Raw genomic sequence first — 24,727 nt, 5'->3', positions numbered from 1 at the left:
ATGCAAATTTAAGCATTAAGTGTTACTCTAAAAGTGACTAATGGAGGAGGAAAACATTAAAAGAAAAAAAAATGTTTAAATAAAGTAATCAAGGAGTTTAAAAAAAATGAAACTATTCTAATTATAAAATAAAACATTGATAAATGTTAACCGAAACTAGCATGGTGTCCGCGCGATGCGGCGGTGACGACGACAATGCGGTGGTCACGGATGGCGGAGACGAATGGTGGTGGTGACGACTAATAGTGTAAGTTATTGATGTAAATCTAATTGATTATAATTAGTGTATATACGTTAAGGTACGTGTATTTATTTCATTAAAATTATTTTTAGTATATTGGTAGAAGTAATTAAATTAGTAACTAAAGAATAAGGTGATTTAGAAAATAAGAAAGGAGTATTTCTGTCATATTGCATAGAGTAACTTTCAACATTTCCAAAAATAGAAAGGGCTAATTTTTTTTTATAATATAATATAGATAAAAAAAAATTAACTCGAATAACATTAAAATGAAGATTACATACAACTATCCATAAATATAGGAAAAATACAACCGTATCAATAATTCTTTTTTAGTTAAATCATTAAAAAACTTGTAAAAAAAGGAAAATGTGACAAATAAGAAAAAATATGACGCGACAATCAAATATTGATGTCAACTAAGCTTAAATTATCCTCTCATAATTATATATAGAGATTATATTATCAACTAGATTATTAACCCGCGTAATACGCGGGGTGAACATATAATACTACTGATATTTTGATGTTTTATAATACTAATATATTATACATGCATAACTATAAATAAAGGATAATAATAAATTTATCTAAATATTTGTTTGAAATCAACTTAACAATAAGATGATGTCATTTTGAAAAGTACACAACATTTTTCAAACCATCATCTATTTAATTTATAGTTGAATATGAATCCAACCACCATGAATCACTTTTTTCGGCTTTTGCAAATCAAAACAAAAATAATAAAGTAAAGAATGATCCAAAAATAAGGTTATAACTTTTAAATTTTTCCATACAATATACAAAATTGAAATTCCATACACATTATGACAATTTGTGAAGAGTTGTTTACATTTTTTGGTACTAATCCCTAAAATTAAATAGTGGAATGTGAGCATGTGACTCTCATATTTGTACCCATTTTTTGACAAAATGAAGAAGTGGAATTTGAAAAGAAAAAAAAAGATTTCTAATAAAGAGGGATAAAAGATGAGATAATTTTTATAAATTTGAATGAAAGTTTGCAAAACACATGACTTTCTTTTTATTTATTTATTTATTTATTTTGCTTGAAGTTATCTTGTTTCTCAATTTGTAAAAATAGATTAATTCTTTAAATGAAACACGTTTCTTCCAAAATAAGATGAAATTAAAACATAAAGTAATCTATTCCCAAAAAATCTATATCTCCATGTCTTCAATATTTTTTTTCTACCAAAATAAAATAAAATAATTTCATTTCCATTTTTTGCATACCCTTATTGAAATTCACGTGTCAAAAGTTTTTTAGTTTTACATTGATTTTTAAGTTAATGCGTTAGAGTTGATTTATCATCTTTCATAGATATATGATAATGATAAATCAACCTAAAAATCAATTTAAAAATTAACACGGGTAACAGAATCATGACATTTGAAAGAATTAAAGGATATAATTGAGGAAAAACTTTAATGGAATCCACATATCAAGTATTTATATGATTATTTATGAATTAATAACACTTTACATAATATACTAAAAGTTTAAGTGTATTAAATTAAATGAAAAAAGTATTGTAAAAAATAGATACAAATCATTACTCAATAAGCGATTGTAGAATATATAAACTAAGTGAAATAAAAACATATATGGCAAATACATCCGGTGGACACGATTAAAAAGATAATAATGTATGCAAGAAGTTTTAATATTTACTCTAAAAAGAAAACGGGTAGTTCAATCCGAAAATTTATAAATATCCGATTAAATGTATATAAGAGATAGTATCTAAAATACATCGTCTACAAAAAATTTCTTTAACTTCATACACATATATTGAGAGAGATTGTTCTAATTTTTTATTAACCAATAAAAAACTTAATTCATTCCATTCAAACATTATTTATGTTTGTTTTTAATTGCTATAACTAAGAATACATTCAGTTCTTGTAAATTGTATGGGCATAATTTTAATAACTTTTTTAAAGTTTAAAACATAAAAAAATAATTAAAGTAAACAAGGTGATCTATTTATATGTGGATATCAAATTCTAGGATTAGATAAATAAATAAAGTATAAGCTAAACTCGTATTAAAATCATACACATTAAAGAGTATTTAAAAATAAAAATGTTAAAGGTATTCAAATTGTTCAGTAAAATTTTCGAAATATCTACCAATAAACTACAACATTGTATATCTCTTAAAACGATATGTGATCTTTTAATGACCCGTGTCTTATTCATTTTAAATTTAATTAATTTTTTTTTTGTAAAGTTAGTTTCGATTCAGACGTGCTGGAGGCAATTTTAACCAACAAATCACTGGACCTCCAACCCCCTTCTCATGAAAAATACCTTGAGATGAGAAACCCAAGACTCTAACCCGAGACCTTGAAGAAAACTCACATCTGGGGTCCACATAGTGGATTTAGAAGGTACTCCTGGCCAACCCACCTAAGTGGAGTTGGTTAATTAATTAATAAGACCATAAATTTTATATCATAATCTATAAATTTTGGAATACATCTTCTAAAGTTTTTATATTAATATTATATTATTAACGACAAGATGACACGATGCGATTTTAAAACAAAAAAGTTACTATTTGATTATAAATTATATATATTATTATTATTATATTATTTATTTTTGTCAATACGTTTATCTTGTTGGATCAGTGGTAAACACCCTTGTCTTTGGAGACAGAGGTCATGGGTTCGATCCTCATCCCATGCAAAGGTTGGAGGGCTTTTTCTACCATTTAGGTAGAAACTGAAAGCAGCCTCTCTACTTAGGTAGAGGTAAGGTCTGCCTACATCTTAACCTCCCCCATACACCGTCGAGGTATTGGGGCTCAAAACCTGCAGAATTCGGCACTAAGCAGTTACGTACTTACTTACTTTTTTTTTATTGTGGTTGACAATACTTAATAATGAATTATGTGATTAGTTTTTAGTTACCAAATTAGTGGGTAACTTATTTTCTATATCTACAAAAGCTTTAAATTCCAAAAATATAGAATATAGAATACTCAATCTGGACGTAAGCCTTAATGTCATCTAATAATTTATAATTGTTGAAAGTTCTTACATTAACACAATCAGTAATTATTAATTGTGTTTTTTTAAAAAATTAGTAATTTAGGGAATAAATCTAAAAAAAGTAGATGATGTAAGCAAAGTAATTCAAAGGTTAAAATTTAATTTTGTTTTTCATCCAAGGGCTATGATTTTTTTTAAAATGAATTTAGGGGGTTGTTTTATTATTATTTAGAGATGTCTTTTAATTAGAAACCGCAGTTCACAAAAAATAAACTAATATTAAGTTAGATCAAATGATTTGTGCATAATAATAAAAGTTAGAGGTCATAAGTTCTAATCTTATATTTAGTTTTTTTATTTGCTATTTAAATTTGATATAAAGAAAACAAATGTCCACGTAGACAAATGATAACGTAGCAAATGAAATGTCACATAAGCATTAAAAAATTATAGATTTATATGTTGACATATCCAAAAGATACATTAAACTTACCATAAAATGTCACCTAAGCAAAAAGTTTAGTTGGCACGAAAAAGATAAGTGACACCTAGGACAAAAATTATCTTCTCTTAGTTATATAGAGAAAAACCCTACAATATTGTTAAGGAAGTTTTTCAGTTATAAGGAATTGCAGTCGACTAGTTTTGAGCAGAGAGTTTATTGTTCTTGTGTGTTGCTGTCGAAATCTAAGCCCAGAAACAAAGTGCATCTCGCCAATTTGTTTGAAGGCTTTCCGTTTGTGTTATTGTGTACTAATAATATTGATTAAACAAATATAATCAAAGTTATTTTAAGAGGATTCTGCACTCTCAACATAATCATACAATCTCGTTAACGATTTATACGTTACCGGGACTTTTAGAAACAAAGTAAATTTTTTTATATAATATCATGAAATTCCTTTATATATTTTTGTTAATGCAATAGGTACTCATATATATAAATTATCTTGTTAGTCAATTTAATATCTGCAAACCGAGTTATAATATATCAACAACAAAAGTTGTATACATTTTTTTAGTTTTTTCTTCTTTTTTTTTTGCATTTAAAATTTTAGTTAAAATGCTCGGGTTGAACCCGGGTTGATTAACTAATAAAATGATATTTAAAAATACTTTGGTTTAATTTAAATTGAAATATACGGATACCCACGTAATGCATTAGCGGTGATAGCGGTGATGGTAGGTGGCGGTGGTGGAGGTGACAGGTGGCTACGGTGGTGGACGGATGGCGGTGGAGGTGGTGTGGTATTAATGTAAAAGGTAACAAATATAAATAGGGGTAAATCTAGTTATTTTATGGATTGAAGAATGTAAATGAAGGATATTATAAGTATATTTGATAAAAATATTTAAATTATTAAATAAAAAAAATGATAATTTGTGTATTTTAAAGGATAAATGTTGGAAAAAAAAAGAGAGGATTGGTTTTTTTCTTATAGGAGCAAATATATGTGTTATCTATCATCAGATTTGACTCATGAGAGTGGAATTGAAACCAACACAACCAAAAAAAGATTGGTGTTAAATTCACCTTTTGTTTTATTTTATTTTCTTTCCCTTAGTAGCTGTTAGGAGATAGAAATTTTTTAAAAAAACTTTTATAATAAAAAAAATTAACCTTGTTTGGAAGTGAAGGTTTGGTATTTTATTTATAAAAAACCTCCAAAAAGCTTTTTATTTAAAAATAAATAAATAAAAATAGTTAAAAATATCTTCAACCCCTAGTTATTAAATTTATCCAATCATCCTCAAAATCTTCGATCATATTCCCAAATCCCAATTCGCATAGCAAAATTGTCTTTATAGTTTCCATTCTACTCGTTCGCACACGAGTAATTTGCATTAGGAGGTTGGCATTGGATGGAAGGTGAATGCGTGGTTGGTGAGACACCACGAGGGAACACCGCCGCCAACGGTCCACTACGAGTGGTGGGGTGAAACTGCGTGGTCAAGCCACGCATTTGATATTGCATTTTGCGCATGTGTCTCAATGCAACGGTCACTTTTTCGAGCCGTTGAAATTTACTTTATATATATATATATATATATATATATATCTTTTCACCTTCCCTATATATATACTACACATAATACATATCTCATTTTATATACACAAAATCTCAAATTTTATAACTTTACCTTCAAATACAAATCTCATATTTTACACCCTTTATCTTCATGGCTAATAATTAGGCATAAGCAAAAATCCCAAAAAACCGAAACCGAACCGGTACCGATGGTATTCGGTATCTGTATCGGTATTGGAGATTTGGCTTAAACGGTTTCGGTACCGATCGGTTTGGTACGGGAAACCGGATAATAATACCGAAATTGACTTTCTGCTTTCTAAACAGATTTTGAATTGGAATTGCATATATATTATTATTAGTTTTCATTACTGAGATTGTTGAACATGTATATAAAAATGTAAATTTGCTTGCAACTTGTTTAGTCAGATTTAGTCTTAAAAGAGATTTTTATATAAATGGCTCACCTCCTATCTTCCAATAATTATAAAAGAGCCTCTTAAAATCATTTTTGAAAAAATCGTAACCCTTAGATGAAAAACAAAATTGAATTCTAGCCTTTAGATTATTTGGCTTACCTCATCTTCCTTTTTCAGATTTGTTTACTAAATTATTAAAATTACTATAATACTAATAAATAGATAAATAAAATAACTTTGTTTCTTCTTTAATAAATATATAAAAGCAAATTTCCTCTTTGATATAAACACGTACAAATGCGTTCTTTAACGTTAGTTTTTTTTCTTTCAAAAATCAATGTAATGATTTGTTAGGATGATAAGTATTTTTTAAAACTTTTTTCCTTTAATTTAATCTGGGATTAGGTATGTATTATATGTAGTTTGTTATAGGGATAAAAAAAAAATAAAAATATAAAGCTATAGTAATTTTACTCAAAAAATTGACTCTAAAGCTAGCTTAATAATTGTACAAACATAAAAAGAGACATCATATTTAAACACGCTTATTATAATTTTACTCAATGGCGTATAGTACTAAGTCATGTTGATAGACCGATAACTTTCTTGTATTACATTAACTAAACAAAGTCATATTATCATATCTAGAATAATATAGATATGTAAACTAAAAGTTCAAATTTACAAAGAAAAACATATGAATAACATTACAATTATCCGATATGACAAAATCTAAATAGAAATGTAAGATGTAGGTGGACCAATAGAACAGTCTCACGTGCCGGTGACACTTTTCATTAGCCTCACGTTTAATGATATAACAATTATTCGCTTTTTAACATGTATTAAACTATGTATATACATTATTATAAAAACCATCCATGTAATTAAATATATAATTTAGTCCGCGTACGCGGGATAATAATCTGATAGTAGTAAATACTACGGTCAAAAATCAACAACAACAGTACTCAATCCGGCAAAGCAGTCGGGTTTGAGGGAAGTGAGATGTAGACAACCTTACCCTTACACAAAGGTAGAGAAGCTGGTTCTGAAGGACCTCCGGCCTAGGGTTTTACCGCTTGTAAAAAATTTTAACGGCAAGACGGAGCCAAGTCGAAGAGGGAGTAGTCTCAATCTCAGATCTACTCTCGATCTTAAAAAGAGGCCGAGAGAGCTCCCAACGGCTCTCTAGAGAGAGAAGAGAGAAGAGAAATGTAATATATAAATACTTGTACGGTCAAAAATACCAGACATACAATTTGTTATTGTAAATGTAATATATATAAATATAAATAAGGACACCAAAATCCAATTCGAATGGCAAGCAAGTAGAAACGCCTATAGATGGTAACTAACAACAAATATCAAGCATTTCTATACTTTGTAACCTCAACTGTGGTTCTCCAATGAAGATATAGAACACCCCCATTTTATTTCATATATGCTAGAAGATAATCAATTGCATCGGCCAAAATAGAGGTTATGATTTTGTTTTATATTAACAAGAAAAATAATCGCATTGGAAATTTTTTCTATCTCTTTTCGGTACTATTCGGTATTGGTACCGAAAAACCTGTACTGATATCATAACTTCGGTATGATATTCGGTTTCTACATTTGATGGGTTTCGGTATTAATCGGTTCGGTACCAGTTCGGTACGACAACAATACGATGACTCTTCGGAATGTTAAAATGGCGATCCAAGTCCACCTGAATTATGACTCCAGACACCGCTCTGAAGTAAACAACGTCATTTAGAGCGTATCCGACAACAAGGCGGCTTACCAAGCCGAAATCAACCAGTTGAAGCTCCCAATCGGGTTCGTAGTGCCACCGAGAATGAGTATGTGGTATATCTTCGACAGAAGATCGATTGGCTGGATCAACTTATTTTCTAGCTTACCACCACCTCCTCGATGTTGACGGCAACGCTAGACCACGGTCGGTGGTGGTCGGTATGTAGATTACCATACTTACCCAGAAGAGGAGTATGTATCTCTTCCACCTGACGACGTTGCCGGGTCTGTTGAACCATTCTACTACATTCATCGAAACGAAGATGACAGTACTGTGGACTCGGACTATTCCGAGTGTTAGTATTTTATTATAATTATGTTTGTTATGTTTTTATTTATTATGTAATGTTTTAGTATTATGTATTTTTAATTTTATTTATTATGTAATGTTTTAATTTAATGAAATTTTACTGTTTAAATAAAATGAAAATTGTAGTGAGTGGTGAAGTTAGTGGTTGGATGCTAACAAAATTTGGATGAGTGTTGAGTGAATGGTGAAGTCGAGGTGATATAAAATGATTGGTTAAAAGTGAGTGGTGAAATATAGGCTATGTTTGGCAAGAGCTTTTAAAGAACTTTTGGGGAGCTTTAGCTTTTAATTTTGAAAAAAAAACTGTTATTGTGTTAAAAGCTTTGTTTGGATGCAACTAGCTTTAACTTTTATTTAAAAGAAAAAGCTCCAAAATGAAACGCTTCTTGAAGTAGCGTTTCAGAAACTTTAGCCATTAAAAGTACACAAATACCTCTTAAATTTGCAGCTACAACTATCATACCAAACAATTCTAAAAAATAAAAGCGCTAGATAACAGTTTTGCTTAAAAACTACAGCTTATAGCTTCAACTAAAAACTACATCTATTAGTTACAAAGTAGAATATCCAATGTTGACCTTATTTTTTCATTTGGAGATCCCCATTTCTTCTTAAAAAGCCAAGACATGTGTGTAATTAAAAATATTTGACAAAGAAATAAGTTTTCTATTTAAGATAACAGATAAAGAAAGAATAAAAAAAATATTTTTATTTCTTTAAAATAAAATAAAATAAATCTATTTCCGTTCCATTCAAAATTTTACATAAATAAAAATATAAATTGATCTATCATTTTCCTTTTAAGTTTTAATTTACTTGAAAAAAAGAAAGAAGAAAAAAGACCTCAGATTCATTCGTTTGCTTTCCAGCTGTACGTAGTGAATATATAAAATAATAATAATAATAAAAGTTTGTAATAGTCCGTACATGTATAGCTAGCTTACTACTGCTACATCCCATCAGCTCTCAGTAAACAAAACTTTAATTCACCCCATTTTCCATCTCAGTAAACAAAACTAAACAAAACCCCCATCATTTTTCTTACATGCATACACAATAAATAATAATAATAATAATAATAATAATAATAATAATAATAATAATAATAATAATAATAATAATAATAATAATAATAATATATTGATGATGATGATGATGGAAGGTGAAGGAGAAGAAGTAGTAAATAAGGTTAAGAAGAAAAAAGAAGAGTTTTTAGATATAATATTTTCATGGTCTCTTGATGACATTCTCAACCAAGACCTTTACAAAAACCAGGTATTTTGTTCTTCTTTTCATAATGAAAAATTTGTTGTAAATAAAATGTGTGGATTTATTTGGGGGGTAAAAAAAAAAGAAAAAGAAAGAGATCATAGAATAGCTCAATGATTGTAGCTTATTAGTTTTTGTTTTGAATATGTGAGGTTTACTACATACTCTACTCCTATATGTTTTGGGACAAATAGCTAAAAACACGACTTTTCAATCAAATTGTTGCTAAGTTGATATTAGTACAAAAAATAAGTTCAATGTAGGAGGAGGACTGCAGTATTTGTGGCCGGGTTTGTTTTGATACAATGATACATATAGAATTTGTAAATATTTTTAAGGTCAAAGTATTAACTATTTGACCTCAAAGTCAACGTTGCTGCTTTATAGAATTTGGACTCGGATGTTTTTGATGATTGGGCAGGTGGACAGGATACCCCATACTTTTGATTCGGAACAACAGTATTTTAGTTGTTTTGTTTATCCTTTGCTTGAGGAAACACGTGCCGAACTAGCTTGCTCTATGGAGGTCATACATAGATATCCATCTGCTCACATTCTCTCTATTCACGAGGTCAGACGCGATGGAAAAGCTGTGTATGATGTTAAAGTTGGTTCGTGGAGAAACACATCTTTTGAACGTGGCAAACCGCCTTACCACACATTACCTGGTGATCTTCTCATTTTCATGGATGGAAAAGCAGAGTCTGTTTCTGATTTGCAATGCATGGGAAGAACATGGGCGTTTTCCTTAGTTAGCAAAATCACAGAGAATGATTTTGAAGCTCCATCATCACGATTCACAGTTAAAGCTTCACAACCTCTGGAATTCCAAGATGGGATGTTTGTCGTTTTCTTAAAAAATATTAAAATCCAGACAAGGATTTGGGATTCACTGCACATGAATGGAAATATGAATATCATTAAAGCGGTTCTTGACCCCCATTCTATGGTAAGTTGTTAAATGAAAATATTCGTTTTATAAAGTGATAATATCGTTATTTTTTAAAAATTATTTATATGTTGTCTACAGGTCAAGAAGAATTGCAATACCTGTTCTTTTGATTTCGATAGTCTTTCTTCTCAAAATATAAATCTGTTGGATAAGCTGAACGAATCACAAAGAGCAGCAGTTATCGCGTCCCTTGAGAAAACAGAATGTAATCACAATTCGTACGTGGAACAAATACGGGGACCACCGGGTACAGGAAAAACAACAACAGTTAGTGTTTTGCTATATGTTCTCTTGCAAATGAACCGTAGGACTCTTACTTGTGCACCAACAAACATTGCTCTGTTACAACTAGCTTCACGAATGCTAAGTTTGATTAAGGAATCATCTAAAACTACAACTGCTATTGGTGATTCCATTTGTTCGTTCGGAGACATCCTTTTATTTGGCAGCAAGGAAAGATTAAAAGTTGGTGCAGAGATAGAAGACATATATATGGAGCATCGGGTCGAAAGGCTTATAGAATGCTTTGGGTCTTTGACTGGTTGGAAGCATTCCATGAGGTCTATGAATGTTTTACTTGAAAATTGTGTATCTCAGTATCACGTCTTTCTAGAAAATCAGTTGTTCAAAGAAAACCAACTTGCAAATGAAAATCAAAGTCAAAATGAATGTAAAACGAACAAGTTACAAGTCAAATCATTCCTTGAGTTTGTGCAAGATCGGTTTCGTTCTTCGGTAATGCCACTTAGAAGATGCATCCTTACATTCTTTACTCATGTCCCAAGAAGTTTCATGAAGGAATACAACTTCCATAGCATGATACATCTTTTGGATAACTTAAGTTTATTTGAATCCTTGTTGTATGAAGAGAACTTGGTTTCAGAAGAACTTGAGCACCTTTTCACATCTAAACCATTGCCTGATGAGCTGGAGGATATGTCGTCAATTAATTCTGTTAGAGTTAAGTCTATATTGGTTCTAAGAGGTCTGCAGATATCTCTTGAAGCACTAGGTCTTCCAGATGTTGTAAAAAGGCATGCAATAGTAGAGTTCTGTTTCGAAAGAGCTTCTCTTATATTTTGCACAACATCGAGTTCGTACAAGTTGCATATGGTTCCAATGAAGTCTTTGAACATTTTGGTCATAGATGAAGCTGCACAGTTAAAAGAGGCCGAGTCCACTATTCCTCTTCAGCTTCCTGGGATGAAGCATGCTATTCTCATTGGAGATGAGTGCCAATTACCTGCAATGGTTACAAGCAATGTATGTTTTTAACGTTTTTTCTACTTCCTATTGTTATAATTTATCTTTTTTCATTTAACCTGATTGAATGCTTGTGGACAGCTATGTATTGAATCTGGCTTTGGCCGGAGCTTATTTGACAGACTGAGTTCTGTAGGCCATTCTCGACATTTACTAAATGTTCAGTATCGAATGCATCCTTCCATCAGTTTCTTCCCTAATTGGAAGTTCTATCAAAATCAGATCCTTGATGCTAAAAATGTGTTATGTGAAAGTTATGAAAAGCGATATCTTTCAGGACCAATGTTTGGTTCGTATTCATTTATAAATATTGTTGGAGGAAGAGAAGAAAAGGGTGATGATGGACAAAGCAAAAGAAATTTGGTTGAGGCAGCTATTGTGATTAAGATTGTACAAAATCTTTATAAAGGTGCGCATATCTTTCATATTCTTATCCTAGGGCAAAAAGGCAGAGTGTTAAGTTACATCTTCAAATCATTTAAAATTATATATACCTTTTTCTATTGCATGTTTCTCAGTATACGTGTAACCTCTCTTCTTTGACACTTGTAGTATGGAAAGACTCGAAGAAGAAGCTTACTATAGGTGTTGTATCTCCTTATGCTGCCCAAGTTGTTATAATCCAAGAAAAACTTCCTCACAAGTATGAGAAACTTGGTGGATTTTCAGTAAAAGTGAAATCGATTGACGAGTTTCAGGGTGGAGAAGAAGATGTTATTATTTTATCGACAGTCAGATCTAATAGCCATGGATCTGTTGGATTCATGTCTAGTCCACAAAGGACTAATGTTGCCCTCACCAGAGCAAGGTATGGAATGTATATAAGATGCAAGAAATCTTCAGTGTCTACAATAGCTTTCTGTTTAAAAAGTATGTCTGACTATGTATATTTGTTGTCTTCAATTTTTTGTCCAGACATTGTCTATGGATTTTGGGAAACGAAAGAACCCTGACTAATAGTGAATCTGTATGGCAAGAACTAGTTCAAGATGCAAGAAATCGCCATTGTTTTTTTGATGCTGATTCTGATGAATGCTTGAATATGACTGTTATAAATACAAAGAAAGAGCTAGAGCAACTTGATGATCTAGTTAACGAGAGTAGTATCCTTTTTAAACATGCAAAATGGAAGGTATATGTTAATACAATACTTGACTGAAATATGTTAATATGCAATATTCTACTATTGCTCATCATATTTGTTGCTCATCATGCCATTAGGTCTTGTTCAGCGACGACTTCAGAAGATCATTTGGAAAGCTGACTACTGCTCGTTTAAAGAAGCTTGTTTTAAGTCTTTTGTTGAGACTCTCTGGTGGTTGGCGGCCCAAAAACCGAAGTGTAGACTTGCGTTGTGAAAAATCCTCACATATTCTGAAACAGTTTAAGGTTGCAGCGTTATACGTTATATGCACAATTGACATCATCAAGGAATTCAATTATGTACAAGTTTTGAAGGTTTGGGATTTATTACCTTATGAAGAGATTCCAAAACTCAAAAGGCGTCTTGAGAATATATTTTCTGCATACACAGATGATTATATTAATCGTTGTACAGAAAAATGTGTGGAGAGGTAAGCTCATTTTCGAATAGGTCAATATGGTGATATCTCTAACTGGTCATGTAAAAGAAACTAGTTCGAAGGAAAACTAGTCGAGTCGGTTGGATAGTTTGGAAGTCGCCCCAAATATTCATTTAATGATTAAAACAACTTTCAGAACAATTCATGTATTAGAATAGTATTATGAGTAACTTGTTTTTGTTATCGACCCCATAAGTTAGACAGAAACTGGTTTATGGTTCATCAAACCTGTCCATGAATGTTTCACCCCCGACTACAAACGGACCTATCTCAACTCGAATTTGCTTTGGTCGTTTTATTTTCCCACATTTAAACTATTTCAGACCATACATGCAAATTTAATGTTCTTTTGAACTTTGTTAATGTTGTTCAGGAATTTGGAAGTTCCTAAGAGTTGGATGGCATCCGAAGAAATTATACGATTTTGTTTTGTAAGGAATACTGAACTGAGCTCTGGTGATTGTAAAAGTCATGTTGAAAACTCAAAGGTGAATGAAAGCTTGTTGCTTATGAAGTTCTACCCCTTGTCAGATGGGGTTGTGAAACATTTGCTTTCTGATAAAGAACAACTCGATCTACCCATGCACGTCAGTGATGAACAAATGGAGATTATTCTATTTTCGAAAAGCTCTTTCATAATTGGGCGTTCGGGAACAGGAAAAACCACTATATTGACTATGAAGTTGTTCCAAAATGAACAATCTTTTTATATTGCTTCTGAAGGGATTTATGAAGGGGAGAGGAACAGTATCAGTGATTCAAAAGGTGTTGATGAATCTAAAGACAGAAAACCAAGTGTTCTCCGCCAACTTTTTGTGACTGTCAGCCCAAATTTGTGTCATGTTGTGAAGCAACATGTTTCCCACCTCACAAGGTGCGCACATACTTGTTTCTTGTTTCTTATCTCTTTTCTTTTTGTTGCATTCGTTCTGTTTTCTGACTTTAAGCTTTTGTTTGTGTTTGACAGTATTTCATGTAATGGGAATACATCATTAGAGGTCAATCTTGATGATCCCGACTTGATATCAGAATTCAGTGATATCGCAGACACATTTATTGACATTCCAGTGAAAACTTACCCCCTTTTTATAACATTTCATAAATTTCTAATGATGTTAGATGGCACATTGGGGAATTCTTTCTTTGAAAGGTTTCCAGAGGCAAGAGAAGCTTCTCATGGTAACCATATAAGTTCAAGATCCATTGCATTGCAAACATTTTTAAGACTAAGGGAGGTTACATATGACAGATTTTGTACACTTTACTGGCCTCACTTTAACTCAAGCCTAACAAAGAAACTTGATCCCTCCAGAGTGTTCACAGAAATTATATCACACATAAAAGGAGGCTTGCATGCAGGGGATTATAGTGACGGAAAGCTAAGTTATGAGGGTTACTGTTTATTGGCTGAAAGTCGTTCGTCCACTTTAATAAGAGAGAAAAGAGAAACTATTTACTACCTCTTTCAAGCATATGAAAAGATGAAAAATGAGAGAGGTGAATTTGATTTGGGTGATTTAGTGAGTGACCTCCATCACCGACTAAAAAATGGACATTATGAAGGTGACATCATTGATTTTGTGTATATTGATGAAGTTCAAGATCTTAGCATGAGGCAGATTTGTCTTTTCAAATATATATGCCAAAATGTCAAAGATGGCTTTATTTTTGCTGGTGACACTGCACAAACCATTGCCAGAGGGATTGATTTTAGATTTCAGGATATTCGATCTCTGTTTTATAAAGAGTTTTTAACCGCCAGGATAACTGGAAAACAAGAAAAAGCTCTTGTATCTGAGGTTTTCCAACTAAAACAGAACTTTAGAACTCATGCCGGTGTGCTTGACCTAGCTCAGAGTGTCATTGACGTTCTTTATCGCTACTTTGTTCACTCAATTGATATCTTGGAGCCCGAGACTAGTCTTATATCCGGTGATCCTCCTGTTCTGCTCGAGTCTGGCAATGATGAAAATGCAATCGTGACAATATTTGGGGGCAATGGAAGTGGTGTAGAGATAGTCGGCTTTGGAGCAGAACAAGTGATATTGGTACGTAATGAATGTGAGAAGATTGAGGTTTGTAAATATGTTGGAAAGCATGCGCTTGTTCTGACTATATTGGAGTGTAAAGGCCTTGAGTTTCAGGTGAGTGACTTGATCATTTCTTTTATCAAAGTCTTGTCTTAAAGATTTATTAATATTTTTCGTGATTTTTAGGATGTCTTGCTCTACAACTTTTTTGGGACATCCCCTTTGAAAAATCAGTGGAGAGTAATATATGGATACATGAAGGAACGGAACTTGCTTGATGAGAAACTTGCTCAATCTTTCCCTACATTCAGTGAGGCAACACATAGTGTCTTGTGCTCTGAATTAAAACATTTATATGTGGCTATAACTCGAACGAGGCAAAGACTGTGGATATGTGAGAACAAAGAGGAGCTATCCAAGCCAATGTTTGATTACTGGAAAACAAAGGGCCTCGTTCAGATAAGAAATCTGGATTCTTCGGTAGCACAAGCTATGCAGGTGTCAAGCAGCCCTCAGGAATGGAGGGAGCGTGGTAAAAAGGTTAGTATAGATTCGCTACTTTTTGTGTCTTTTTATTAACTTCTCTCACATGCTTTTGTGATGTTTTCAGCTTTTTTATGAAAATAATTTTGTGATGGCAACAATGTGCTTTGAAAGAGCTGGTAATACTGTGTGGGAGAAATTGGCAAAGGCTTCTGGTCTAAGAGCATCTGCTGATCAAATGCGTTTAACTAATCTCGAAGCTTATCTAGGTTATCTTAGAGAAGCAGCGAGAATGTTTGAGTCGATTGAGAAACACGAGTCTGCCGCTTCTTGTTATTGTGATCTTGGGGAGTATGAAAAAGCCGGTAACTTCTTTTTTTCCCCAACATAGCTGCTTTGTTTGAATAGTGGTTCTATTTTTTGTACTGGTATATATCCGAACATAACCCATAATCTTGTATGTATTTAAAATAGACTTTGCATGACTTTCAACCTGTTTGACACTTTGACCCCATTCCTGCTTTAGCTAAGCTTTTTTAACTGACCCTTTAAGATAAAACACAGCCCAAATCGATACATTTATAGGTGTCACCTCTAAAAGTATCCATACATTCATAGGTGTCACATCTAAAAGTATCCATACATTCATAGGTGTCACCTCTAATAATTGTTCTTACAAGGATCAGTTGAACTCTTCTGATTTTTGTGCAGGAAAAATATATTTGTACAAGTGTGGAAAGATTGATGCAGCAGCAGAGTGTTTTACTTTAGCAGGATGCTACAGAGATGCAGCTGAAGCCTATGCTAAAGGAGATCAGTTCTCCAATTGTCTGTCAGCTTGCAAGAAAGGAAAACTATTTGATAACGGCATACAGTATATAGAATACTGGAAAGAGCATGTGGATGTTAAAAATAATGAACTAGAACAAATTGAGCAAGATTTCTTGGAGAGTTGTGCTTTTAAGTACCATGAACAGAATGATCTCAAATCCATGATGAAATTTGTTAGAGCTTTTGGTTCTATGGAGTCAAAGCGTGTGTTCTTGAGGTCCTTAGGCTGTCGTGATGACCTTTTGTTGCTGGAAGAAGAATCGGGTTTTCTTCTTGATGCTGTTGAACTAGCGAGGTCAGGGGGAGATGTTATAAAAGAGGTCGAACTTTTAGAGAAGGCTGGACAGTTTAAAGAAGCAACAGTATTGTTACTTTGGTATATGTATTTTAGCTCGTTATGGGGTAATGGAAACAGAGGTTGGCCTTTGAAGCAGTTCTCGCAGAAGGAAGAACTTTGTAGAAAAGCAAAGTCACTTGCTAAACTGAACTCAGATTTGTTTTATGATTTTGCTTGTAATGAAATTGAAGTGCTTTCTGATCAGTACAGTAACTTGACAGAGACGTATAAACATTTACAGAATTCCCAGAAGAATAATAGTCTGAGGGGAGAGATCTTGGCGGTTAGAAAGATCATGGACTCTCATTTGCTTCTGAATTCTTCAAGTTTCGACTGGGAAGATGAACTACCAATTGATATCAATAAGCACTGTGATGAGAAGATTTCAGAGAACCGAGTTTCTGTTAGAACTCTGGTTTTTTATTGGAATATGTGGAAGCAGAAGGTTGTGGATGTATTCCAAAGTCTTGGGAGTCTTGAAAACGAAAAATTAAATGAACACAAAGATCAGATTGAGTTCAGTTTGAACTATTTTGGGGTGAGGAAACAGTGTGTGGAAGGCAACATGGTTTACTTGATAATCAACAAGGATGCTGATTGGGTAAGAAACAATGGTGAGGAGGGCATTCACAGCAACGGAAAGCATCTAACTATAGACATCAGACAGTTGGTTAGTGTTATCCGGTCTTATTGGCATTCAGAATTAGTTTCTGTGGGTATAAAGGTACTTGAAACTCTTGTTACACTCCATAAGTCAAGATCAAATGGTTCAGCATTTCATCAAAGCACATCTCTCCTGCACATGTTTGAAGTTTCCAAGTTTCTTTTAAATTGCCAGCATCTTAGCCTCACTTCTGTTTGTAAAAAGAAACTTCATATATTCCTTGGAATCTCTGCAACTTATTTTGATCTTGTGTTTCCGTTAGACTGGCGAAAATCGATATCCAAGGAATTGATTTCTCTAAGAGAGACTAATCTTTCAGCTAACTTGCTTGTTGATATTATACTTCAGAGTTTTGACGGCAAGGGTGACATCACCCATTGGACAATTGGGAGGGTAATGATGATATGTCTTACTTATGGAAAACAGCTAGAAATCGACAATATGGTTGTGGAGGGGCTTCAGTCGTTTCCCTCATGGAAGTCATTTCTTGTGAAATATTTGTCTGGTGTCTTGAAACATGCCCATGTTTCTCTACAACTCCAATATGCTTTGGTAGATACTCTTAAAGGCGACTGGAGGCGTCCTGGCTACATATCTATTCACAGTGTTGTGTATTTCTTGGACAGTATTATTTTCCACATGTTTATCTCTTCAAGGAGTTTTTTCACGACAAGATCTTCTCTTGTTGGATGGCTTACACAATTTTCGTCGGCTGCTCCTCCATATACACATTTATCAGCATCCAATCACATTCATGAGGATAGTGTATACTTTATTGTTCAATTAGTTCAACAAATTCTTTTCAGAGAAAACTGTACATTACCTTGGATACAAAAATCAAAGATTAATTCCTTCTATTACCATCCAATTTTAGCTTTGAAGCTGGCGATGGTAACAATTTTATTTGTTCTGCAAGCAGAAGATGATTCTGGACTCCTTGGTTATATGCTGCTGGGAAGTAAGAATATTCCTCATTTGCTTCCACCGAAGTTTGTATATTGTCTTCTAAAGAACAGGAAGGATCATAATTTGAACTTAACTCCAGAAGTGGTTGCAGAAGCTTTTCTAAGCATAGATGATCCTCTTGTGATTGTTAGTTCAAAAGATAAGAATCCAAGGATTGATGCCCCTTGTGCTATATTTGTAGACCTTAGAAAATCTAAAGAGAAGATAATCAACATATTGTTCACTAAGAAAACTATGCCTTGTGACAACAAAATTCTTCAGAACTTTGCTATCAATATTTCTTCTAAAACTGGGAAAATTCCCAAGGATCTGTTGTCTCTGGCTTCTAACACTTGTTCAGAAGCTAACCCGAATGTGATGAATTCTGTGTCAGAGAGCAGCAACGCAACTGGGGCTCATCAGGTGAAGAATCATGTTAAGGATATAGGCGATGAACCTAGTGATGGTGGTGGTAAAACTCAGGATGTGAAAAACAAGAAAGGGAGAGATAAAAGAAATCGGAAGAAGGGTACAAGAAATGGACATAGTGGCCAGACTTCCTCAAACAATGTTAATGGTGAAACAATTAGCGTGAAGCCTCTCGAATTTGAACCACACTGTCTTAAAAGCATAGCGGAATTTATAAATGAGAATAAAGGAGAGTCGTTGAGTTCATCATCGGCTATAGCCTTGATAAAAGTAAGTACATTATGGTTTTTGTGGCTCTACATATCATCACTGGTATTTTCTTTAATGCATTCTGATATGAGTATTATGTTCTGTTTTCAGAAAAAAAATGAAATGAATTTGCACTCATGGGCTGAATTTATTGAGGATTTAAAGCCCCGTGTGGGAGAAGATGCAAAATTACGTGAAGACTTGATGTTGTGGGAGATGTATTATGCTGAAGTTAATTTGAGGTTAGACTTTGCTATATATCATGAACTAATAAACTAGAGTCCACTAAGAAACCATTACCTTCTGGTGTTTAACTAAGTAAAGATTTTTTTTGGTTGCCTTAATCCTTTTCAGCATAGTAACGGAGAAGGATTTGCAACTGATGGTGAAGAAGCTGCAGGAAAATGGTTTGATAGAGCTATCACCCACGACTCAGGACTCAAAGGCAGTTTCAGGGAGCAGCAGCACCACTGAGTTTAAAGAAACACAAAGAGATGAGAAAATGAATCATGCTGAGGAAACATGTGACGGTTCAGCTGTGGAAGTGGTGTTAGAGAATCAGAGTGGTGGTGGTAACTCTGAAGATGCACAAAAGAGCAAGAAAGGGAAGGGAAAGAAGGGTAAAGAGAAATGATGTGTGGGATAAGTATTAAATAGCCAATGGTGTCTGCTTCTTATGTTTTTTTTTTTACTTTATGTGTACGTCTTGCAGGAAAGAATACTACGTTATGGACCTTATGTAATGGAAAATTTCAGTAAACCTTATGACGACGGGGTCTCATGAATCTCAGGTCATTTTCAAACCACATATTTGTAGTTAACAATTTGGTCTCACCAAGTGACCATTGACCTATTGGCGGCCCCTAAGAGGCTAAGATTGTACTTGACTCTAACTGTATTAAACATTCTTAGAAACCCATTTGTAATTAAAAAAAAAAAAAACCCAGATAGATTAACATTAGACTAGAAAGTAAAAGAAATTAGACAATCATGACTACAGAGGATATATAGGTTTCACCCAATTTAATCGGCAAGATCACCTAACAACTATGTTGGTTTTAGAGAAAATTACTAATGTTTGTTTTTAATGGGGTTTGGGCGTATGGCATCGAGTATTTTGTTGGGAGAAGTAAATAGATTGATATCTTTATGATAAAAGCCTTTTAGCAATTTAGTTACAAGTAGGGTGTTTAGTTAAAAAAGGGATATATTTTCTCTTCTCTTCTTTTCTCTTCTTTTTTCTCTCCTTAATAAAGCAAGGTTCTTAATATTAACCTCTTCTAAAAATCTGCCAAGTGACAACCTGACCCTTTTATTTTATATAATTATTGTTTCCGGTGCGTTAACTTTTTGTGAATTTTTATCCATTATATTAGATTTATATTTGATCTCAGCCTTATAAATTCTCCCAATTAAAATGGCTGATTAGTTATTCAGATATATCAACGTGGGATAATATAAACACAATATAAAATACAACTAAAACCCCTATTTTTTGCCATCTATTTTGTTACTGAATTTAAAGTCTGTTATTGACCTACCACGAAATCAGGAATTATTAATGGGGATATTGAGTTCTGCATAGTATTTTATGGTTTCTACACCATCAAAAGTTTATTATCGGTGGGTTAATCAAAGAAGTATTATGGATCTTACAACCTAGAAATCATTCATCTCACATTCTCACATGGTCTGCTTCTAGACTATTATAAGTTCAAGAGAGTATGATAGTAAGTAGAGTGTTTTTAATCTTTCCAAATAAGGTAAGCACAAATCCTAACTAAATTGTTCATTTGTTTCTATGTCAGTAGCAATAGATTATTGAAATTGAAGACAATGGATTAGTTTGTTTCCAATACACAAATTGTACGTATGTATGTGAAATTTTTTTTTTCTGGATTTACAATGAGACAAGATAAAAAATGTATATGCTTTTTTAATATAAAGATGAACAACATGTGTTTGATGAAATTCCTCACTTAATATATCATCATTGTTTTTAGGGACTAGGGTATAGTATATGTTGCTTTTATCAAGATAAAATAAAAATTTTCTTTGGTTCACATGGGTCAAGAATGGTATAAAAAAAGTTGGATGTTTGGGATGCATATGTAGTAATACAAAACTAAACATTGGGTTTCAGTTTAGGGCCTTTAGGCTATTCCCGGAAGAGTGGCTTTTATATATGGTGATGACGGTTAATGAGCCAATGGAATTTATCAACTCTCGAGTAGCTCACTTATAAAGCTGAATAGTAGCATTTTTATAGATAAATCGAAGAATAAATATGCTTGAAACTTCTAAATATGTTCATGTCTTGTCGATGGTTTTTAAGTATGCATGTGTACTCAATGCATATATCTTTCAAAGTTTGGCAATCAGGCCTGAATTCATACAAGCGTATTCCTAAAGTGTACCCAGCAGTCTTATGTTAATTGGACAAAAGAAACCACGTACAAAGGCTAGGGACCATACAACCTATAAATCCTTCATCTAATCATCTCACATGATCCGCATGTATTCTTCATTATTATAAGTTCAAGAGATAATGATGTGTAAGTTGAATTTTTTAATCTCTCTATTTCTTGTATGTAATATTGAATGTATTCATTACATTAATAACGATGTTGTTTCTTGTATGTTATGTATTAGTTAATTAATAATAATGATAATGATGTTCATGTTTATTGATTTTTTACCTTGGGAGGCAAAGCTAATCTCGTGATATTTGTGCTATGTATACAGCTATACATGCGAATATATACTTATATAACATCCAAATCAACGTACACAATCGACTTGGTTTTGTTAATATAGTTAATCATTACATCTCTTTGCATTCCACTAGATATGTTAGTAGCTTTTATTGTGCATGTGAACATGAGGATATAGAAATATATTTCTTTGCAATTCCACGGTGCTTTATTGGCTTAAATATCCAAACTTTAGTTACAATTATCAGTCACGATCAACTTTGACAAATTCAAATTGTGAAGTTGTTTTCATGGATCATCTTACTCCTTGTGGGAGGGTGTTTATTTTTTAAGCATTCTAAGCTTCTTAGTTTGGCATCATATCATATATGTATTAAACAAATAATGTGTCAATTCTCTTTTTTTCTTGTATTAAACAAATAATGTGTCAATTCTCTTTTTTTCTGTTCGTACATAGGTGATGCATGTAGTCGAGCTTGATGACATTCTAAACAAACATTCAATTTGAGTTGCTATTTAGCTATGTTAAATTCAAATGTAAGCTATAAAAGACCTTTATTAAATGTAACCCGAGTTACGCACGGATATTGTTCTAGTTAGCATAATTCCCGTCTAACGTTAAACAAGAAGGAGAAATTAATAGCAAACCTCTCGAAAAACAAAATAATCTCTTTTATAAAAACCTCCCATTTTATTTTTATTTTTATTTTTATTTTTATTTTTATGCATATAAGACAATTTTCAAATAAAATTTTGCAAACTTAAATATATCAAATTTTACCATTGTCTTAAAGATGTGCATTATAAACTTACACTGTGAATTAGAAAACATAATTTTGATGAATAAACTTATAGTTGTTCTCACCAACTTGAGTATATTTACCGTATATTACCCCGTATCCATAATATTATCTTATCAGATGGTAAGGTTATTATTTTATTTTTTTTCTAATTCTTTAAATCTCAAAACCAAGATGTTAGGGGGGAGGGAGCTGTGAGCGAGATGAGGAGGGAGATGGAGCGAGTTGAGGGAGCTTCGGGTGCCAGCGTCGCGAGATGGAGCGAGCGAGCTTCAAGCTCGCAGGGAGATGGGTGAGGCTTGAGGAATTTGATCGTTGCAGGGGTTGATTGGTAACTTTTTCAAACAGTCAAGAAGTCGCTTTAGGGGGGTATTCTGCCAATTTTTCGAAGTACAAGGCTGCTTCTTGTATGTTTAAAAAAGCAAACCTCCATTATATATATATACACACACATACATACATACGGTTTCTAAACACATATAATTGAAACATACCAAAAACACGGATCCTAAAACACATACGCAAAGATGAAAGGTCGTGGACGGGAAATTTGAAGTGAAACCGGTCGAACAAAACATCAACAACAACCCATTGGTGCTAGTGTGATAAATGTTAATTATTTGATGAATTCTTCCTTCTCTGATGCTAGTCGATCTCCATAAAAGACTAAAGAAGGTGTGTTTGTGTTTTCTTTCATTTTTGTTGTTGGCAATCAAATGACCGAAATTGATATAGATATTGTTATTAGTTTAGTGTTTTTATATTTCTTTTTTATACTTAGTATCATGTGGTGAATACAAGTGTCTTGCTAAGTTAAACATATATAAGACATGTGTACTTACACTATAAAAGAAAAGTTGGTTAATTAAATAAAATAAGTTTTAAGTCATACAATGTAATATTTCGACTCCCTCCCCCCTTATACTTTTTGTTTATTGATCTATTTTTCTATTAACTATAGTTTATCTATATCTAAGTTAGAAATTATTTATGCTTAATTTTATTTTTTCCTATTAATTGTATTCGATACAAAATATTTTTTTGAATAATAATAATTTCATCATCTTTTAACATATTTTATATAATCATTAATTATGTTTTAATAGAAAATTAATATATTTATATCGCGTATTACGCGGGAAAATAATTTAGTAATCATATATGCTTCGGCTATTGAGTAACAAACACATATATGAATATTAATAATTAATGGAAAATGACTTAATTCCATTTATTATAAGCAAGGTTTTATATGTCTTGAGACAAAGTTGAATGAATCTGTCTTAATTTTGTGAGTCAGGAGTTAAAGGTTAAGGATACGTTAGGCTTAGAGATCGAGCAGCAGAGGTTGAAGAAACAGAATCAGGCGAGAACAACGGATCATGCCAAACAATGTTAACTATACTTTAAGGATGGTTAAGTTTTCTATCTAGAGTTATTATCGAGACAATATTAATGTAAGAGATCGTTGCTTTGGCCTTTCTTTTGCGAGTCTTGTATGTTTGGCACTTTGGCCATTTCTAGAGTTATTATCGAGACAATATTGATGTATGAGACTAGTTATCGAAATTTATGGATTAATTTCTTAATTATGTGTTAAGGAATTTGGATCGAAAAGAAGCAACCCATACGCAGTTTCTGCCAGGCTACATTTTGATGGGCTAATTAGCTTTTAAAGTTGGGCTTAACTCCAAGCAGGATGTCTGGGCTTATAATGGGTCATTTTTTATTTTATTGCTCTTTTATAACTTTTAAAAAATTTACCAAGCACTCCTAAAACTTTTTATGAAGGGTAATGATCAATCCTTCTAAATTATTAGCCTAAAAATCTTCTTAATTGATAGGATTGTGACATGTGGAAAATCAGGGAGTGAGATTAAGAAAGAGAATTAGTGGATTTCATGTGTTAACAAGTGGATATATTAGGAGGATTTTTAGGAGGATTTATCATATATTACTTAGTGTATGTTTTACTTTTTAAAAAAAAAAAAAAGTGACTAGTGTCATACCCAGCCGTTTCCCGGGGATACCAATTAGACATATACTTTAATGTGGGTCATTAATTTTAAATGTCAACCGTTATTATCGGACAAAAAAAAATGCATCGTTAAACAACACAACGTAAATCTAAAACACAACTTTGGTGACGAAATAAAAAAATTTGCAAAGTTTCTTGGAAGATAAAAATTATAACGGTGAAAAAATTAAACTAAAAATGTAGTACCATGAATCCTCAAAAATAAAACTTAAATGGTCTAAATGAAAAGTATTAAAAAAGATTTAGTGGTTAAATTGTGAAATTGTAAAACATCACTACCCTAAAAGTAATGATATAAATCAAAATAAAAAAAT

At 32.5% G+C, this 24,727-nt stretch overlaps 2 protein-coding genes across 2 annotated transcripts; both read left to right on the top strand.

The window, feature by feature from the left end:
• The first annotated feature begins 8,981 nt into the window (after positions 1–8,981).
• LOC122591738 lies at positions 8,982–14,507 on the top strand. The gene is made up of 10 exons (XM_043763987.1): positions 8,982–9,101; positions 9,517–10,044; positions 10,126–11,310; positions 11,392–11,719; positions 11,863–12,118; positions 12,226–12,442; positions 12,532–12,884; positions 13,267–13,767; positions 13,861–14,413; positions 14,490–14,507. The coding sequence occupies exons 1-10, from the start codon at positions 8,982–8,984 to the stop codon at positions 14,505–14,507; spliced, it is 4,059 nt and encodes a 1,352-aa protein (XP_043619922.1).
• Positions 14,508–18,018: 3,511 nt separating this feature from the next.
• Positions 18,019–19,630, top strand: LOC122597546. Its single transcript, XM_043770130.1, has 3 exons — positions 18,019–18,882; positions 18,973–19,103; positions 19,216–19,630. The coding sequence occupies exons 1-3, from the start codon at positions 18,127–18,129 to the stop codon at positions 19,493–19,495; spliced, it is 1,167 nt and encodes a 388-aa protein (XP_043626065.1). The 5' UTR covers positions 18,019–18,126; the 3' UTR covers positions 19,496–19,630.
• The last annotated feature ends 5,097 nt before the right edge of the window (positions 19,631–24,727 follow it).

Source organism: Erigeron canadensis, chromosome 1 (assembly GCF_010389155.1).
Source record: "Erigeron canadensis isolate Cc75 chromosome 1, C_canadensis_v1, whole genome shotgun sequence".
Classification (NCBI taxonomy): domain Eukaryota; kingdom Viridiplantae; phylum Streptophyta; class Magnoliopsida; order Asterales; family Asteraceae; genus Erigeron; species Erigeron canadensis.
The sequence above is the reverse complement of the archived record's forward strand: the minus strand, read 5'-3'. Positions and strand labels throughout refer to the sequence as shown.

Coding starts and splice junctions, on each gene's coding strand:
- LOC122597546 (XM_043770130.1), top strand. CDS start 18,127: ATGGTAACAATTTTATTTGTTCTGCAAGCAGAAGATGATTCTGGACTC. Junction 18,883..18,972: donor CGGCTATAGCCTTGATAAAA/GTAAGTACATTA, acceptor TTCTGTTTTCAG/AAAAAAAATGAAATGAATTT. Junction 19,104..19,215: donor TATGCTGAAGTTAATTTGAG/GTTAGACTTTGC, acceptor AATCCTTTTCAG/CATAGTAACGGAGAAGGATT.
- LOC122591738 (XM_043763987.1), top strand. CDS start 8,982: ATGGAAGGTGAAGGAGAAGAAGTAGTAAATAAGGTTAAGAAGAAAAAA. Junction 12,443..12,531: donor TTAAACATGCAAAATGGAAG/GTATATGTTAAT, acceptor TCATGCCATTAG/GTCTTGTTCAGCGACGACTT. Junction 13,768..13,860: donor CATGTTTCCCACCTCACAAG/GTGCGCACATAC, acceptor TGTGTTTGACAG/TATTTCATGTAATGGGAATA.